This window comes from Zingiber officinale, chromosome 8A (genome assembly GCF_018446385.1).
Source record: "Zingiber officinale cultivar Zhangliang chromosome 8A, Zo_v1.1, whole genome shotgun sequence".
NCBI lineage: Eukaryota > Viridiplantae > Streptophyta > Magnoliopsida > Zingiberales > Zingiberaceae > Zingiber > Zingiber officinale.
Window position 1 is genome coordinate 128,352,689 of NC_056000.1, and position 21,480 is coordinate 128,374,168.

The window sequence follows — 21,480 nt, forward strand, 5'->3', positions numbered from 1 at the left end:
GGAAATACTACTCCATGCCCCACAAGTAGTTCTCAAGTTCCTTGGCACTCCGTGCACCCCCATTGGACTTGGGTTATGGAACTTTGACCACAGGACGATCCCTTCCATGTTCTGCACTTGTAGAAACTGCTCTTCGCAGAACAACTATCTCGGAGTGCAAGACATCATAGTCCTTGCGAATTTGCATCAGTTCCTCCATCAAATACCCCCGAATTTGCTTCATCGAAGCCTCCACATAGGCAATCTTCTTCATAAGATTGTAATCAGCAACATCTCCTTTAGGGTTAGGGACAACGATCAAGGTTTTAAGAATGGAAACTCATCTATCTCAAAGTGCAAGGCATCATAGGCCTTGTGAATTTGCATGAGTTCCTCCATCGAAGACCCCCGAATTTGCTCCATCGAAGCCTCCACATAAGCAATCTTCTCCATAAAATTATAATTAGCAACATCGCCTTCAGGGACAGCACCGATCAAGGCTTCAAGAATGGAAACTCGTTCTCTGATTTCGTGGTTGCCTCCAGCCATCTTGCTTGAAATTTCGTCCAAATTTGGTTCCTTTTGGCCAAAGCTTAGCTTTGATACCAGTCCTGTAGCCCGTGCAATTTGATTTGCTAAGAATATGGTACAACGGGGTAGGAAGACTATTCGAATTATATGGAACATGAATCATATCCTTATGCCTCCGAACAAGGTTGAGTTAACTACTACAAGATAGTTATCACTATAATGAACAAGGGGTCGATTCTTTCAAAGAAAAAAAAAAAAAAAAAACAAATGTCCTCCTCAATGGTCATTTGCAACTTCCCGATTTACCTCTTCACAGATGATCATGGAGACGACCATATGAGGCCACTGGGATGACGAATTTCACCTTTTATTATAATGAATCATATCCTCACAGATTGACATGATGGGTACTTACACAACGTTCTAATAAATCTTAAGATTAATTTTCAACGGAGATAAAATATCTCGTTAGATATCTAACATTTTCATACAAATGACTGTTGCGTTAGGACAAAATATTTCCATTATAATTTACCTATCTATATATTACCGTAAGGCTGATGATACTCATCCACTTAGGAGGAATGATATTAACTTTACTCTCATCAATCGTGTCAATTGTTTCTTATTAAAACACCCAAATTATATCTTATTTCATAGCTGAAACGTATTTAATAGATAATAAATATTTGAAAATTTGAAATGATCTATATATAAAAAAATCCTAGATTCGAAATCAACATTCATAGGTCTTGATAAGAGGTGGGAAAAAAAATAAAGCCAAACAAGTAACATTTATTAGTTTATGTATTGCCAATTAAACATACTTAATAAAATGTTAATTACAATGAAAATTAGATGGTAAATAATTGTTGAGACGAATGCATGACAAAATTAGAGGGTAGTTACCAAGAAGCCTAATATTGATCCAAATGAATAGAGCAAGTTAAATGACCCAAATAAACCAGACGAGCCATACAAGCTAAATGGTTCGAGGTAAGTGTACTGCATAAATCAAGTCGGTTTAGTGGTATTCGAGAACCTGACAAAGCAACCAGCCTGAACAAAATGTTTTTTCTAAGAATTTTTAGTTTTGTACATCATTCTTTGTTTAGCATCCACAATACTGTGATAAATCAAGCATAAAAATAAGAATGAATCGTTGTCTCATTTTATTCCACTAATCAAACAACTAAAAACAAACAAATAAATAAAACAATTCCATTATATTCCTTACATTCCTGGTCCGATGCCAACCATAGGGTGTTCTATACTGTTCTCTCATTTGCTAAGTTTCCTTGTCATAGGAGCACATTGTTGTATTTTTCTAGAATTCGTGGTCTAGCAGGAAAACCCAGAATATATTACCACTTAGCAAGAGCTTCTCTTATACGAGGAAGTGTAGTGGTAAATACCTTAATTGCATCCTGAAACAATCAAATAGAGTGGAAAGGAGTGTCATTGTATATTACATTCCTTGCGACAATCAGAATGGGAAATGATATGGTAGTCGGTATTGACTTGTTTATAAAATTATCACAAGAAAATGGATTAAGAATGAGAACATGAGGTTTGAATGGGGGGGAGGCTTTGTGCTTGTTGTTCATCTTAAAAGAGCTCATAGTTTCGTGAGGCTGAGGCCTCCCTTGAAGGAACCAAACAAGGGCATTGATCTTCTGAAGGCAAATATATCTTTGATTTGATGAAGTTTGGGCGCATCATCTTGTTGGATCACCTTCTTGTATTCAGCAGTCTGGGGGCCGCCGTAGACTTGGACACACAGTGTTTTTCTTTGTGGTGAATCGATTTTGATGAACTTGTTGAAATAATCTATCAGTTCATCCTTGTCAAGTTCCTTTAATGCTGCAACCTGTAAGACATACATAGAACTTAGAGGCACAATAGTAGTCAACAAACGATGCACAATGCAATCTCCAGAGCCCATACCTCAGAGTCTACCCTATCAAACTTGAGAGTTCCGTCAACAATTTCTCTCCAATAAAATGCAGACTCCTCCCACAAGTTCTTGAATTTCTCAAGTTTCATATCAATCAGGGCATTAACGTAGTTCTGAAAATTGAGCCATTAACATATTAAAACAATGGTGATAGAAATATCGCTAATCAGAATTCCAAGAAATCTATCAGGCAATTCACAACATCAGGGAGTGTAAGAAATGGCCAAAAATTAAACCAAAAATTTCGTTAAGATCTAAAAACATAAAAGCATTTGATGAAATTACTTATCTAGATCAGATTCATCAAAGAATAAGGCTTCATAGGATCTGCAGCCTCAGCCTGATGGAAACTTTTAAGTGCAACTAAAGGGGCTCTGCTCTCCAAATCTCAGCTACATGAATATAATAAGGTCAATCAACCAGTCAATTCAGTTATCAACTTCTTGTTGTGATCATGGAGTGTGCTTCACATTCATCAATTCCTTCTGATGAGACTTGGCACATCGAAGCAGGGGGACCTTTCACATTATTTAACTACAAGATTGATGAGCAGTAAAGCTGGCAATTGTCAGTCCAGATGTCAAAGCAGGACAATGCCCTGACGCTTTATACACCAATGTGTTGTTTGGTTCTTACCTTAGTGTCTAGTCCTCTATCTTATGCATTGTTCTCAGAGAAGTAATAGACGGGATCCAGAGCTACTATTCACTAATTTGTCACAGGATCAGATTTTCAATTACTTATAATAGTTGGCTAGATTGATGATCTCAAACCTCTATATTCAAATGCTAAACCATTCCTGAACCAAGCCGTTTGTTCCAACTAAAACAAATTCTTATACGTATGTGCCTATATTAATAGGAATAATTCTCTTATGGAAGGATATGATCGATGTAATCAACCCTAAATACTTGGATGTCATGGCTTAGTATTATAGTACTCCCTGATTTACAAAGTACAAGTTTGCTGCTCTTTGGTTACAGTGAGAACATTTTCAAAGTACAAGTTTGCTGCTCGTTGGTTACACTCAGAACATTTTCAAGAGTGTTCTTCTATTTCACTTGAAATGCTAATGATAATTACTCCCATAAGGCAAAAAAATTAAAATTAAAATGAAGCAACAAGATTTTCTGTAGTCATGAAGAGGTACATTGCTAATTTATAAATTTGACTATCCACGAATTGTAAATAAAGATGCAATGATGTTCAGATTTACGAGCATGTTATATTAATAGGAATAATTCTCACGGAGGGATAATCGTTGTAATTAACCGAAAATACTTGGGTGTCATGGCTTAGTATTATACCACTCCCTGATTTACAAAGTACAAGTTTGCTGTTCTGTCATTACAATGAGAAGATTTTCAAGAGTATTCCTCTCTTTCACTTGCAAATGATAGTGATAATTAATCCCAGAAGGGCTAAAAAAGAAGAAGCAACAAGACTTTCCGTAGTCTCGATATGGACAGGTGGATTGCTAATTTATAAATTTGACTATACACAAATAGTAGTAATGCTGCAATGCTGTTTAGACTTAAGAGAGTAAAGTAACTACGTAATCTAATTAACCTTAAGAATATGCAATGTCAAAATCAGTAAGCTTAATACATAATTTAATCAACTTCATTTATATAAATACTGTTCCAAGAATATGCAATGTGAAAACTAGCAAGCTTAAACTTCTTCAGTATGTCCATGTAGTTAATATCAAATTAGACCAGTAGTTTCCAATATGTTAACAGCAAATTCCCTATATCCTGACTAAAAGATTTGCAGTCCTAAGCACCAGTATTCGCATACATCTAATCATTCTAATTTCCTATGAAAAGTAAACGAGGCAGCAAGAAATATGTCGAAAAACATGTATGCCACCAACCTTGTATTCTTCGTTTGTCATTTCATGAAATTTACTTTCAAACATTTCTAGAAAAGCATCAACTCTAGCCTCAAGGTATGGCGGATCCTGAAAGTTAAAAAAAAGTTATTATTGACAGAAAAGGAAAACAAACATAATACTAAAAGAACATAAGTTCAGAATTACTTTTACTGAAGATTGAATTATAATTTGAACTCCTCTTGTGCCTGAATCATTCCTGAGTGTTCATTATCTATTATTAGTCATGAAAGAGTGAATCTACACAGAGCCAGTAAAAAACATAGTTTTCATACCTTTGCGTAAGCACGGTTATATAACCAAGTTGCTCAACTGTTCGAAGCTGATGGAATGCTGCTTGCTTCGCTATTAGGGCAAACAATTGAAGTCTAACATTAAGCTTGATCTCATCTTGATGTATCTGCACATGATATTCATGTGAACCATAATCCTCCAAATCACAATAAAAAAAAATACAACATGATAGCACGATCAGTTTCATATTTTGTGTCTCATATCACTCTTGATGGTAAAGAAGACAAAATGAGCTTTCTGAACAAGGGCAGAAACATTTTGATTATGATTCAAACTACAACTAAAGCCAGAGGCATGACTATAAAATACCTTCCCTGAAGGAAAAAAAAGATTCTAACGAACATAATACATAAACTTTATATCAAGTTGACTTCACATTCATTACATCAAACATATTTTCATCAGAGTGAAAAAAGGTCATCTAAAATTCAATTAAATACAATTATTGGAGAACAGTGCCTATATAAAATATAAGTTGTTAATGCTAGGATGTGCAGTGATGAAACTAAAAATGAAGTATTATTTAACATGAACATTTCATCTGAATTCCATGCATGGTTTGAAGTCTTGTACCATGCATGATTCCGATACATTACCAAAACTCGATACTCAGCCCCAAGACAATGTCTTGATGTTGTTGTATCAATCATATCAACGAGTATCATTTCATGTCAACACTCAACATCCCTTAGTATGCTAAAATTGGGATAATGTTATTATTTTTTTTATTTTGTAGTTTGTCTCCATACAACATTATGCCAAAATCATAACGTTCCAGATGGAAAAGAAACACTGAACTATGTAGTTGTTTATCTTTTTCTGTTGCTTCATCTCTTTCCTCTTTCCATCCTCAATTTACTATCAACACCATACCGACATAGTATCGTCTTAGTTAAAGACCAAAATATCAATTGGCTTAAGATTTTGAACTTTGATTCCATGCCTAATTAAATTTCCAAGCATTTGTTAGTTTTTTTTTAAAAAAATGTGGAACCGCCACATCAGCGGCCCCCCTAGAGCCGGTCCCACGGATATAGAGGGAGGTAAATACAGGTACACAGGTAGAAAGTGCATGGCAGAGACGTTAACCCCAGGCAGTGACACCCCGGGGATCGACCCCTGGACCTTTCGGCCACAGAACCATGCACTCCCCATTTGTGCTACGCCCTGGGGACCATTTGTTAGTTTTTTTAACTACAATACACAGTGGATTGAAACCTTATATTTAGGAAGTGAACCACTAGTAACTCAAAACATTCATCAGAGCATATATAAAAAGGAAGAGGAAGTTTTGTTACATTTGGTAAAAACTAATTAAAAAGAAAGCACTTTGAAGCTTTGTAGTATATAATATAACCTTTTCTGCTTTAATTACATTGCATTTCAAAGTGAGGAGGTAAGATGCAAAGAAAATTGAATGGGCTTTCTTCTTCTTCCTAAAATTTCATCAGTCTCGATCTTGTGAATTTTCCATACACTAGGTTAAGTTTATGATTATGAATATGTCTCTTTTCCTTTTCCTTGTATTGATCATCTTATCACACAAATTGACAAATGAATTGTTTTTGTTCCACAAAGCCATACATTATTGATCTTATGATGCAAACAAATTAGAAAAATTTAAATAACTTCCTTTTCCTTTCTCTATTTTCAACTCATAATCTATTTTGTTTGAGTCTAACAAGATCAGATTGTTGTAAACTCCTGTACAAGATGCTATAATGCCATATTAGTTATTAAAGAAATAAAATTATTTTCATACTCATTTTTTTTATTCTCTTATGGCATGGCTGTAGAATGAGGCACACTACTCGTGCACAATTGATATTAGAAGTAGGCTCGCTGAATATAGATCCAAAGCCAGATTCACATGTCCTTCACACCGCCTCACCTTGTTGGGATTCTTCTATTGTTGCAACCGACCCATCTTGAGTGTTGCTCATCTGAAGCAACATAACACTTTACCACTAAAAGCCCATACTTACATCCTGAGTGTTGTCTTCCTCCTTCATAAATGAAGTCCTATCTTCCCACTCCCCCACCACTTATCTCTTGTTGCCACCTTCTTGTGAAGAGAAGGCCTTGTTAACAAAAAAAAGCTACTGAGCAGATTCCTTATTTTGCACCCATTCATGTTCATGTACAACTAGGAGCAACCCCTCATCATATTCTCTCACCCTGTTCATGCATGATTTGAAACACCCTGTTGCTTACCATCATCCTTATCCCTCTTGTTATCTAGATAGCATCTTTTAATATATGGTTAAATTAGTGCAACATTTGTCAAACATTGACTTAGGTTAGTCCCAAGGTTTAAAATCTCGACCCGTGCCAAGGTTTCGGTCCCAGACCGGAACGTACGATTTTGGTATCGTATCGTGCCATGTCGATACGATTTCGGTATTTTTTTTATTTATATATAATAATTATTAGATAAATATATTTATTGTATATAATTTAAAAATAAATTGTATATTGTTTTCATATAAGTTCTTTATTATTAAACAACTTAATATTGTTAAAAAAATAATTAAAATTTTCTTTAAAGAAAATTGATCTATCAATAACTCAAATTAAAATTGATACATAATTTTTATAGTTCAATGTCCAGATTAAATAATCATAATTATATAAATTAATATAAAATACAATTTTATATATAATAATTCTGCCCATGACGACCGGTCATGGCCGATCGCAAGTTCGGATAAAGGAGGAGGGTTGCGTTAGGTTGCCAGCTAACATCAAACTATGACAAATATTCAATGAATGGATCCATTAAACTATTGTGCTAATGCTAGGTTGTTTCTCGGAAGGAACGCGTTGCACGTCTCGGCAAGGACCGCTACATCTCCAGAACTCGGGTGTAGTGCTAAATAGGCAAGAGTTCGTGTTACAGGATCCGACTGTAACGTCTCAGCAAGGACCGCTACATTTCCATGAGAACTTGGGTGTAGTGTTAAATAGGCCAGAGTTCTCACACCATAGGTTAGATAAGAACAAATATGATAGGAAAACTAATAATCTAAGATTTGGAACATGAAATATAGGAACTCTCACTGGTAAATCAATGGAGGTAGTAGATATGATGATTAGGAGAAGAATTAGTATTTTGTGTGTCCAAGAGACAAAATGGACAGACGAGAAGGCAAAGATGATAGAGAACTCGGGTTTTAAGTTATGGTACTGGAAAGAGTAAAGCAAGAAATGGAGTGGGTATTATTGTAGATAATTTGTTAAAGGATGAAGTTGTAGGAGTAGTTAGAAAAGGGGATAGAATTATAGCCCTTAAGATAATAGTGGCGAAAGAAATTATGAACATAATTAGCGTATATGCACCACAGCTAGGATTAGATGAAGCTACCAAATCAAGGTTTTGGGAGGACTTAGATGAAATATTACAAAATATTCCACCAAATGAAATGATTTTAATAGGAGGTAATCTAAATGGGTATGTCGGAGTGAAAAATGAGGAATCTGAGAGAGAACATGGAAATTATGGGTTTGGAACAAGGAATGAGGAAGGGAAAACTATATTAGATTTTGCAATAGCATATAATCTTATATTAGCTAATACATTTTTTAAGAAAAGAGAAAAACATTTAGTCACATTCAAAAGTGGGAAAAATAAATCGCAAATTGACTTTCTTATGGTTAGGAAGAAGGATAGAAAGATTTATAGATATTGCAAAGTCATCCCTGGAGAAAGCTTAACTACCCAACATAGGGTAGTAGTGTTGGATATACGCCTCAAAAGTACTATCAATAGAAAGAAAATATATATAATTCCTAGAATTAAGTGATGGAAGTTAAAGAATGGGAAGCAAAATATATTTAAGGAGAAGGTAGAAGTACAAGCATTAGGTGAAATATACGATGACTCTAATACAATATGGGATAAGATGGTATCAAAATTGAAAATAGTAGCTAAGAGTGTACTCGGTGAGTCAAAGGGACATGCAACACTAAGTAAAGAATCTTGGTGGTGGAATGAAAAAGTACAAGAGAAAGTAAAGGAAAAAACAAATAGCTTATAAGGAATTATATATTTATAAGAACGAGAAAAACTTAAAAAAATATACAATAGCCAAGAAAGAAGCTAAGAAAGTAGTGAGTGAAGCAAAAAATGAATTTTTGAACGGTTATATCAAAAATTGGATAAAAAAGAAGGGGAAAGAGATATTTATAGAATAGCTAAAGTGAGAGAAAGGAAAACAAGAGATCTTAAACAAATAAAATGTATTAAAGATAAATGTAATAGGGTATTAGTAAACGATGGAGAAAAAAAAGAGCAGTGGAAGAGGTATTTTTATCAACTTTTTAATGAAGGTTTAGGTGACCAATTTAACTTAAGTAATTTAAGTAGGTCAAATGAGCATAGAAATTTTAATTTTTATCGTAGAATTCAAACTTCAGAAGTAAAACAAACTTTAAATGAGATGCATAATGGAAAAACTGTTGGATTAGATGATATTCCGATAGAGATATGGAAGTGCTTAGGGAAACAAGGTATTGAATGACTTACATAATTATTTAACATGATATTGAAAATGAAAAAAATGTCTGATCAATAGAGGATAAGTGCTCTAGTTCCCTTATATAAGAACAAAGGAGACATACAAAATTGTGAAAACTATAGGGGTATTAAACTAATGAGTCATACTATGAAACTTTAGGAAAAAGTAATAGAAAAAAGATTAAGGAAGGAGACCACAGTGACAGAAAATCAATTTGAGTTCATGCCTGGAAGGTTGACAATAGAAGCTATACATCTTCTGTAACGCCCGAAAATTCTCAAACTTGCATTAAAATTATTCTATGATTTTTCTGGAATTTTTAGATATTTTTCCGGAACTTTTTCCGAGTAGCGGAAATAGCAAAAATAATTAGAACCGCAAAATAGCTTAGGCGGGAATCGAACCCGAGACCTATGGTGTAAGGGATAATGCTAGTAACCAGTTGAACCCAGCAGGGCCGTGCTGAAAGAAGAGGGAATCAATTATATTTATAATTGATTTTTGGATGAATTAATCAGTAAATATAAATAAGGATTTAAGTGAGAAGTTTTAGATTATTTCTCACCGTAGTTTTTCCTCACCCGAAACCTAAAACCGCCGCTTCTTCCTTCTTCCCCTCTTCCTCACGCACGGCACACCAAGCCAAGGGTCAAGGGAACATCTTCCGGCGACGACTCCAACACGAAAAAGGTTCTTCTCCGCGAGAGGAACGCGGAGACGTGAGCGGATCGTCGAGAAGATCATCTCCACAGGAATCCTAGCGAATAGAATCGTAAGAAATTACGAACAGGAGGTAAGAAACCCCTCACCTGCAGTATAATTGCTCTCGCTTGTTAGTTTTGGCGTTAGTTCAGTAGTTATACAGTTTTCAGTTTTAGGGTGTGCTTTTAGTGCACGCCCAGTTCAGAAGGATGCACCAGTAGGCGTCCTAACAGCATGTAAAATGTATTAGAAACATTTTATTCAGCTTATTACCAGTTATTACAGCTATATGGATCAGATATCCATTGGGTGGGCTCCCACAGTAGCCTCTAGGTTTAGATAACCTAGCTCTAGGTTTAGATAACCTAGAACAGCAAAGTAAAATAAAGATTCAAGATTTTACTTTTATTCACTGTACTTGGATCGATATCCATGGGTGGACTCCCACATCGTCCCTAGGTGCGATAACCTAGTAACCCCGCGGATTCGAACTTGCAATCCTGTGTCTCGTAGGGATCTTGTGATACAATGCTGATTGCCCCAAAGAAGATGTTTAGTATTTTCATCTATTATTATATATAGTTTTCCAAATATGTAATCAGTGATGGAAACACTAACTTAGTTTCAGTTTCAGTTAATTATCTCAGTCAAGTTTCATGATTTGAGTTCATGACCAGTTCGATGTATATGCATTACCAGTTCAATATTCATGCTTAATTTCAGATACAGTATGCTATGCTCAGCTTGTTTGTATGCCATGATTAGTTCAGTACATGTTTGTATGCCATGCCATGTTACCATGCTCAGTTCAGTTTTCAAACAGCATGTTTTAAAAACATTATCGCATCGTTGCATATTTTTGTGAGGTAGATGGTTTCTTACTAAGCTTCTTAGCTTACAGATGCTACTTTTCTTATACTGCAGATACCGGTAAAAGAAAAGTGGACTAGCGGAGGCTGGAGGGCGATGCTACGATGATGTGTGTGTGCAAGGGGTCTGGAATAAAGATCCTTGGGATCTATACGCTTTTATCTTAGTTTTAGTACTTAACATGTCTAGTTTTATGACTTAGTCTTGTTACTGGTTGTTATAGCTTAGTAAACTATGTCTTGTTTAGTTTATCATGTTTAGAATGTTAGTACTTACATGCTAGAGTGTTTTTCATGTATCTAGAGCTTATGTATGTGATTATGGGCACGAATCAGTGCTGGAAATCAGAAATTCTGATTTCGTTTCAGGAGCAGCTGGATCGGTCGCCAGACCGATCCAGGTTATTTATTCTCTCGATCGGTCTACCGACCGATCGATACAGAGCTCATCAGATCTCCCCGATCGGTCACCGACCGCTCCATCCGCGAACAGAGTTCGGACGAAATCATCGATCGGTCACCGACCGATCATGAGCAGGATCGGCCGGCACCGATCCACCAACGCCTCAGTGGATCGCTCCACTGACCGATCCAAAGTTCCAGTCACCCAAAGATAGCTATGAATATCTAGAAGGTAGTTAAGTATAAAATCCCTCTCACAGTGTTAATAGAGGCAACTACCATAGTTTGGTAATGTTTTATTTTACCCAGTTTCCGCTCAGTACAGCACAGTAGCTTCAGTAGTTAAGGTAGCGATCCGGCTCACAGCTTAGTACCCAGGAGTCGGGTCGTTACATCTTCTTAGACAATTAATTGAAAAATATCGGGAGAAAAAACAAGATCTACACATGATATTCATTGACTTAGAAAAAACTTATGATAGAGTCCCAAGAGAAATTATATAGAGAATTTAGAAAAGAGAGGTGTTAGCATAACATATATTGAACTAATTAAGGATATGTATGAGGATGTAACGACCAGAGTAAAGACTTCAGGCAGAGTAACTGAAGCATTTCCAATAAAGATAGGGGTACATCAAGGATCAGCTCTAAGTTCCTATCTTTTTATACTAATTATGGACAAACTCACTACACACATTCAATACAGTACTGTGGTGCATGTTGTTTGCAAATGATATTATTTTGGTAGATGAAACACGTGAAGGAGTAAATGCTAAACTAGAATCTTAGAGGGAAACACTAGAAAGGAAAGATTTTAACCTTAGTAGATTAAAGACAGAATATATAGAATTTAAATTTACCAATATTAGAAGTAATGAAACAATTGTTAAGATAGGAGAGGACGAGTTGCCCGGAACCAAGAGATTTAAATATTTAGGATTATTTTTGCAAAATGATGGAGGGATTGAGAGAGATGTCTTACATAGAATATAAGCAGGATGGGTGAAATGGAAGGGAGCGTCAAGTGTTTTATGTGACCGTAAAGTACCTCTTAAACTTAAAGGTAAGTTCTATAAAATCGCAGTTAGACCTACTATGTTATATGGAGCTGAATTTTGGGCTATGACTCGAGCACATGAGCAGAAGATGAGAGTTGCAGAGATGAAGATGTTAAGGTGGATGTGTGGACATACGAGGATGAAAATATAAAAAATGAAAGTATTAGAAAGAAAGTCGGAGTTGCATCTATTGAGGAAAAACTCCGAGAGACACGTTCAAGATGGTACGGACATATACTTAGACGACCAATAAATGCTCCAGTTAGGCGATGTGAAACTATGATAAACATGCATATCAAACAAGGAAGAGGAAGACCAAAAAAGACTTGGTTAGCAATAATAAAACAAGATAAAATTTATTTAAATATAGATGATGATATAATAGGAGATAGAGCTCAATGGCGTAAAATGATTCATACAGCCGATCCCACCTAGTGGGAAAATGCTTGGTTGTTGTTGTACTATTTTATATATAATAATTATATAAATTAACTATTTATTTATTTATTTAATAATTTAAATAATATATATTTAAAATAGTAAAAAAATTACAATATCAATTAAACATTAAAATAGTAAAAAAAATATAAAATAATTAAAAAATATATATCAGAATATAAATTTGATTTATTATATTTTTTATAAATTTTTTAGATTTTTTTTTAAAAAAATTAGAATTTATAAATAAAATTAAAAATACTAAAAACAATTTCAGAATATTATTTAATAAAATTTATTAAAACTTTAAATATATTTTTTATATTTTATTGGAATAATTTAATTAGGATTTATGAAAGTCTCTTTAAAATATCACACTTGGGAATGAGAATTGTTTGATTTATTAAAGGAATATTAGTTTTGCACAGTAACAATCCCGACGCCCGCGCCCCCACGCGCCTACGTGCTCGCGATGCCTGCACTCTCGTGACACCCCTGCGCTCGCGACGTCCACCCGCTCATGACTCCCGTGCGCCCACAACGGCGCCGGAGGCATCCGACAACACCGGAAACGTCCAGCGACGCTTCCTGCGCTGCCGAAAGTGTCCCATGCTCCGCCATCGCATCGCGACGCCTCGCAGACGCCATCGTCCATGATGTCGACTCCGAACAGACGCCTCCGGCGGCACCAGAAGCGTTCGGCGATGCCTCCCTGCTGCTCGAGACGCGCGCGTGTGACGTGCCGATTTCAGTTCATCGGCAGAACGGTAAAATCCATCTGTGTCGGGCGGCACGGAATAGTATTTCAATCGCTACTTAGTCCTTCGAAGTGATCATTATTTGAGAATGACATAATTAAATAATATGTAAACCCAAAGTGGAATAACTATTGCATAATAAAGATTTAAAATTAACAATAGGTATAAATGACAAAAGTAAATATTAAAAAATGAAACTCTTATCCTAGCCTTTTAACACAATACCTGACTGTGCATAAGGCATGGTAGCGTGAGTCACCCACGATTAAGTATTTATATATGCGAGTGCGCTATATCGTCGTTTATCACATGTAAGGGCTTTAGCCCATATGTCACATGACGCTATCTACATAGATCGAGCTATGACTTATTTGCTAGTGAGAATATTTGGAATTCTGATGGAAGAATTTGGCATCAAATTTCAGAACCAACGTTTATGCATTGAGAATAAAGTTACATGATATACATTAATCATGTTTTACAATAAAGCAACATGATACATATACTAATCATGTTTCTCATGAGCACACCAAGCATACAAAGGCAGATTGTCACTTCATTCTTAATGTGACAATGTCAAGGATGATTGTAACTCTATCCTCTAATGGAGCAATTTGCACTAAGCTTTGGGTAACTTCTTGCTTCAAGCCATGTGACAGGCTAAGCATTATTTATTTTCAAACTCCAAATTAAGAGATAGTTGAATAGTTTTTTTTTACATTAATGAGTTCTAGCCACGTTAGCTATGTTATGTTTTTGGTACACTTTATCTAGCCTCAACCCCATATATTGAGGCAGTATATTCCATGAATGAACCAGGTTATTGTGTTATGTGAGAAGCAAGGAATGTAGACAAGTAGATTGTTGGACTTTTGACACGTGATGGAATGTTCATTCTTTATGATCTGATAAAACGTAATTTGCATGCTTGAGAACATGGTCAAGAAATAAGTGGAAACATGGCTCATTGACAAATTGGCATTCTCTCATCTAGTTTGCAATTAATCATGGTGATGATTTCTATGTTGGCCCCTATATCTCAAGTTCTCATTTTCCTAGTTATCTATTATTCCTCCTATCTATCATATTGCAGTTTCTTACTGCGGGACTGTCCGATAGTCTATCAAATTGCAACTTTATGTTAAGGATGATAACTGGGAAAAAAAATTAGATAAGTTTTGATTGCTCAGCTGCTGATAAGGTGAATTTTGTGGGATATCTATAGAACTACGGAAAAGCATCCTGTGCCATACTATTCTAGAATGAAGAGTTCCCTTGTGTCTAAGCAAAACTAATTCTTGTTCATGGATATTGAGCAAAATTATTCACTACCACTGACATATCTGATGTTATATTTCTAGGATATTAAGAAAAATTATTCACTATGATTGACATATTTGATATTAATAATTACACTAAGAAAACAAACACTTTTTCCTTAAATGACATCATGCATGAAGAGAAGGCACAACTGCATGAACTAACAACAGCCTAAAACCTGACAAAAGGAATGAAGAAAGATACCTGAGTATAGTGGATCAGGGCAGAATTTTCATCTTTAATATTCAAGACTTCAGCAGGGTAGTAGTAACGTAAACCTTCTTCAAGCTTTATAATTCGGTTTACAAGATGCTGGGATGGGAAGAGAGGTTTGCACTTAGGATGAGTAGATTTAAACAATACGTCCTCAATATGCTGAACAATTGAATCTGCTTCCCTTGGTTCGATGTTTCCTACAATAAAATAATAAATAACATGATACGTGAAAATTAATGGGAAGATTGATATTTTTACCTTCATGACTAATGCTTACCTGCAGTATAGAATTCTAAAAATGCCTTTTCCAATAAGATGTTTGAGAATTTAGAAAGATGATCTGGTTCTAGATGTGGGAGAGCTTCAAGTTTTTCATTCCAAGGCCAAGTGTTGTACTCCAGCAATAATGAAGAATAATGCCATGCTTGCTGATATGGCTGTTGAAATTTGAAGTTCTCATACTCTTTGGTAATAGACTCCTAATTAATATGAAGCAAATACAATGTAAGTTTCGGTGAAGAACAGCCAAATAAATAAATGAGCATCATCATCAAAGAACCATAAAGGTAGGAACTGTAATGCTCATAAACATGTAGAAAAATGAACTAATTGTCTGTTAATGAATCTGAACATTCAACAAAATAGGCAAAGCAAGAAAAAGTCATATATACTTTATCCTTTTTTTGAAAAAAAAAAAAATCAATGATCATACGCGATAAATTAGTAAATTTTTTTCTGAGCACAGATGGCCTCTTTTTTTTGTTTGATAATACTTTCAACCAATCAACTAGCAGCCACATGTTTCCTTATCTTTCAAACTTTCTCATGTTATAGAACTTTACCTTTGGAAATCTACATGACTCTACCTAGGGAAGATGGAAATGCCAAAGTGGATAGATAAGATGGAACGAATGAAGGACAAGCCTCCTACAAAAGGCGGACAATTTTTCTTATAGTTTATTAAACAACAACATTTTTGTTATAATTTTCCTGGTAAACTCGTGAATCAAATTCGACTTCACTAACCTTTTGCAAGAATATTTTTTGCACACCAACATTCTGTTCCATAAGGCATATTTCTTGTCAAAATTGTCTTTAAAGTACATTTTCCCATCTCAGGAACATATAATGTTGAAATCGCAATCTCAACTTTCACAACCATATTTTAGTTCTGCAAAGTCTGGACACAGCCTATGTTTTATTCTTGTTGAATATTACCACTCAAGAAACCAACTTCTTTGGTGCAATCAGTCCATCTATTTATTACTAAAGTTTTCACAGATTGACTTGCTAATCTCACAGGTATTTCTCATCAAAACAGGATTTTGTAAGCAACATATACCATGGACGTACAGCCTACATGTGGCTAGGTTCAAATATTATTATACCATGTACTACATTAAGTACATGTACATTCTACGTGCTGGTCTGACTAGAGATCAGCAAATTACCTAATGAAAAATTTCATAGCATTCCTCCATTGGAGGAAAGGTGAAGTCGTCACCTGAGCGGCCCCTCTAAGGCGGCCCCACACTCTTTGGAATGAGGTAAATCACGGGGGACATTTGCCCTAGCGAAACGACCCTTTGCATGAGGAGGTTAGGACCAGTGAGGCATTTTGCACTCGCTTGGAATTGATGCCAAAACCTATTGGAGCAACTACCCATGCAAATATCAACTGCGCCAACCCGTGGCGGCAAGCATTCCTCCATGATTCATATATAAACAAAAAAAAAGGGCAGCTCGGTGCACGAAGCTCCTGCCATGCGGGGTACCGGGGAAGGATCCATTGTACGCAGTCTTATCCTGCTTTTTTGCAAGAGGCTGTTTCTAGGATTCGAACCTGTGACCTTTTGGTCACATGGCAACAACTTTACCGTTGCGCTAAGGCTCCCCTTCTCCTCCATGATTCATATGAAAATGGGAATTCCTTCATATTTATGATTGTACTTTCCTGTGCTGCAGGCGTTGTAGATATCAATTATTTTTTCAATTTCAAAAGGATACTATCCTAATAATTAACCATTGTTTGTTTTCTTTAACATGATCACCAGGCAAAATGTGTCAGCTAGTAGGGGAAATCAGTATGTAAAGCCAATCCTTTTCGTGTCTAAGAATTTATCTCACATGCTATCACTTTTCCTAAAAGCTACACATTGTTGGAATCTGACTAATTCTCCATCCTCTAGAATAAAATTCTTGAAGTCTTATCCAGAAATATACCTATTTAATGTATATTTTAGGTATTAAATGCATCCGGTTGAAGATTTCTCCATAATCCACTAGTTGCCAAGAAAAAAATTATACAAATTCTCCTAATCCCTCAGTTTTCTATCCTATCCATTAGCCTCTAATGAAGTAAACTGTTAAATTCTCCTGATCAATTAATGTACTGTGTAATTCCCTTGTGGTAGAAGCTAATCTTGTTTGATGACTCATTCTATCATCCATAGGAAACATCTGAGAAAACCAGTTTTTTTATTTCCCATTAAAATCACAATGTCATGAGTCATTTCAAGCATGGATTAAAATCTTGTACTTTGTAATTCCCTTGTGGTAGAAGCTAATCTTGTTTGATGACTCATTCTATCATCCATAGGAAACATCTGAGAAAACCAGTTTTTTTATTTCCCATTAAAATCACAATGTCATGAGTCATTTCAAGCATGGATTAAAATCTTGTGCCGTGGGTGAAACATTACGTCCGGTGTTGGCACGCCCCGAGGCCCCATGGATGCATTGTGTTGGCCCGGCGATGCCTCCGGATGCTTCATCGAGCCCGCGCAACGCCTCCGAACGCATGAACGCATCGCACTGGCTAAAACAGGGTGGGGGCTGGGGGGAGGTTTTAATTTAACTAAATAACCTTTGTTAATAATTTTAATCAACTCCTAACTATGATTGGGATAATTTAAATAGGCTTACTATAGCCTAATATCATTATCCCATTAATTTAATATATATATATATATATTATTTTTTATATATAAATATTTATATTAAATTTTTTTTTAGTTAATATATTTTGTATTTAAAAAATACCAAAACTATGTTGCAACAACATGATACGGTACCGAAACCGTATCATTCCAGTCCGGAACCGAAACCTCGGCACGGCTCGAGATTTTAAACCATGATTTCTAGAGCTCCAATCCTGATCTTTTATTTAGCAACAACTAGGTAGTGATATGTCTCACATTACTAACTAGAGACGCAACGGATATAGTGTGTGCATTTTTATCCTCCACTAGAACATACACCCATTTACTTTACAGATGCCCAACAAATTAAAACCTGAGTAAAATTTGCCCATACCTCTTTAATTAGAGTACATGTTGGGTACTAGAAATCAACATGAAATAGGTAAGGTAGGAAACAAGATTACCAAAACAAAAAGGTATCCCTGACACCTAAACATATAAACTTTTGCTAAATATGTACTAAAGATAAACTTTGCAACACACATGTAAAACATCAATAAATCCAGTAGTTTTAATACTATAATCATGCTTAATTATTAAAATCATCTAAACAACAATCACTAAAAAAATATTTTTAAAAACTAGATTATATAATATAATATAATATAATTTCAGGTCTCCGTATTCCAATTAGCATAAACCTGAACCTGCATATTATCTGCAAATAATCAAATAGATAAAAACAGAATACGTTCAGATTAGCACAAAAGAGTACCCGGACTTGAACAGGTTGGGTATCAAGAGTAACAATATTCTTAACCAACTTATTGTTAACGTTACATCTGTCATCTATAACAGTAGACCACAATAAAACCATATTTGCAGCACAACTTTCTATTTGCTATTGTACAATACTCAAGTCACACCATGATGTCTGATATTTAAACATATCTCAGAGCTCAATAGTTCAATGCAAGGATTTCTGGACCGAAGTAATATTTAAAGATCAAAAACCAATATTGTGATTTAAAAAAATCACTTATCTGTAGTGATAGATGAGTGAATTTTGAATGTATTAAAACTTACCTTGATCACAAAAAATCTGTCAGGCTTCACTTCGAATTGCTCAATTCTACCAACTATTGTTTCTAAGAGGATTTGCATCTTGTCATTATAACCCACCACAATCACCTAAACCATCAATCAATATGTTAGTTCACATTTAGATAGGAAGGATGTCTATAAAATGCATGTCTAACTTTGGGTCTACCAAATGATAACCAAAATATTTTCTTGATTAAAGATGTCCGTACTTGGATGGAAGATATCAGGTTGGCAAAAGGCGACTGCGCTCACCCTCAGCGCTCCCGTCAACCCGTCCCAAGGACAACATGGAGGAGGTAAATCACGGGTGGCTACTAGCTCTTGGAATAGTGACTAGCGCATGAGGGAGACATTTACCTTGGCTATGCCAAGATTCGAACCCCAGACCTCAAGTTGGCAGCACCTCATGTGCTAGCCACTGGACCGTCCCGAGGGGACCGGATGGAATATATCAAGGGGGCAAGGGAAAGTGACACAAAAATGTACATGAATGATGAAGCTCAAAAAGTAATTTTGTGAGCCTTTCTCCCTCCCCCTCCAGAGTTTCCATCCAAGCAAACAGAGCTTAAAGTATAATTGCTAAAGGTTGATTCTGGACTAGATATGACAAGACATATTAATATGCCTTGTTATGCAGATTCTGTAGATATCATGGCCAAGTCTTAGTATTGAAAATACAACACAAGGGTAAATATAAAGTAGAAGTCAAAGGTAGATATGACTCTGAACTGTACATCAAGGGTGGTCGGTTTTAATTCTTAATTTCATATTAATATTAGCACTCGATAAACTTACCAATCATATTTAAGATGAACAACATAAAATCAAACATTTGTATAAAAAAAACAAAATAATAAAATGAAATTCCTATGAGTAGAGGTATAGAGATATATTGATTATATTATTTATCAAGGAGATATTAATGAAGAAATAAAGTGATTGTTTCAAATGGACAAGAACTTCTAGGACTTGTGTGATCATTGAGTACTGAACAACTAAAGGGAATTTTATGACTATGGTGTGACCATAGTTTATTGACAGGGGTTGGGGAATGAGGAAATACGTACAAAAAGTTAATATCACATTCACGAGAATGCTAAGATAAAAAGTACTACTATCTGAGCATAATAAATATATCTTCAATAAGTGGCAAACAAGAGAAAATATGATAAAACAGTATGGATAACTAAGAACAAATGTTGAATAAATTACCTCAAATCCTGAGCTAGTGTTGTATATGGCATAGTAAAGACCAGCAACTTCGGCATAGTATGCTGAAACCATCATATTAGAGATAGCATTGCAAGAAGGCAGTTTATATTGGTAAAGCCATGAGGCCCATGACAGACCTACTATTGTATACCATGGAAGAAGTTGAAATATGTGGAATGCATTTTTGCAAGTTGCAACAATTCAATGCAATCGCTAGAGTACATATTTTAGATACTAGAACTCTATGATACAAAATCTTCCAATACTCAATCAAGCCTTCAGATAATTGTCCACATAAGGCCCTGAATACCTATCTACTTATCTACTTCACTAGGTTGATTAGTCAAAATTCACTGATTGGGCTGCTCTATTCCTTCATGAATACAAACAGAGGGTAAAGATTTGACTCCATAACAATTATGAATTAATTAACACTAATTTCTTGCTAGAAAAGCATTGAGAAACCATTAGGTGCTAGATTTTTCTCCACCAAAAGAAGGAATATTGGATAACTTAAACAAAAACTTTATGAGATTACTCGTTTACTTCCAATAGGATTCATTTATCTACTCTTGTTTATCTTATAGAACTCTGGAGAAGGGTTTCATATAAAACTCCTAATATCATGGAAACTATGCCATACCAAAATTTTGGGAATATATTAATTGAAATTATAATTTTAACAGAGAAAATGCGCTACAAGTGAAAGAAACCAAATACCATCCAAATTACCTGGTGCAGTATGCAAACAAATTTTAGTTAAAATGGTTACCTAAAAGAATCTTTTTAACTTTTGGTATCTGAATTTCTTAACAGAATTTGGCTAATGCAAAGTTGATTATCAAAATTCAATTTTTCTACAATAATGATATGTATCTTATGATTCTTACGAAGAGGAGCCTTGGCGCAACGATAAAGTTGTTGCCTTGTGACCTAAAGGTCACGGGTTCAAATCCTAGAAATAGTCTCTTGCAAAAAGCAGGGTAAGGTTGCATATAATGGATCCTTCCCCGGGACCCCACATGGCGGGAGCTTCATGCACCGGGCAACCCTTTTTTTTTATCTTATGATTCTTACCTATTCCAACTTTAGACATGTGGCAAATTTTCTTGCAATCAGTTAGATTGATACATATGAGCTACAACCTTAACTAAACATTTGAAGGCATCTTAATATTTAATTTTCAGTTTTTAATCATAGTCAAATTTGGTTTGAACCACCTTATCAAGAAGAAAATTAGTTACCCAGTACAAGAAAACTTAAAAAGTAAAAAAAAAAAACACGTAGAACAGAAAATAACCACAACCCT

At 35.3% G+C, this 21,480-nt stretch overlaps 1 protein-coding gene across 2 annotated transcripts in view; it reads right to left on the reverse strand.

Annotated features, from left to right (window-relative positions):
* Positions 1 to 1,570: 1,570 nt before the first annotated feature.
* The window catches only part of LOC122010203 (insulin-degrading enzyme-like 1, peroxisomal), an 80,560-nt gene continuing 60,650 nt past the window's right edge, over positions 1,571 to 21,480 (reverse strand). For both annotated transcript variants that reach the window (XM_042566658.1, XM_042566659.1), the window contains exons 17-25: positions 20,172 to 20,233; positions 18,942 to 19,046; positions 15,212 to 15,413; positions 14,923 to 15,131; positions 4,637 to 4,761; positions 4,509 to 4,560; positions 4,344 to 4,430; positions 2,458 to 2,580; positions 1,571 to 2,380 (exon numbers count right to left, since the gene is read on the reverse strand). In XM_042566658.1, the coding sequence (XP_042422592.1) occupies positions 2,129 to 2,380; positions 2,458 to 2,580; positions 4,344 to 4,430; positions 4,509 to 4,560; positions 4,637 to 4,761; positions 14,923 to 15,131; positions 15,212 to 15,413; positions 18,942 to 19,046; positions 20,172 to 20,233 (1,217 nt within the window). In that variant the 3' untranslated portion in view covers positions 1,571 to 2,128. The remainder of the gene's footprint in view (positions 2,381 to 2,457; positions 2,581 to 4,343; positions 4,431 to 4,508; positions 4,561 to 4,636; positions 4,762 to 14,922; positions 15,132 to 15,211; positions 15,414 to 18,941; positions 19,047 to 20,171; positions 20,234 to 21,480) is intronic.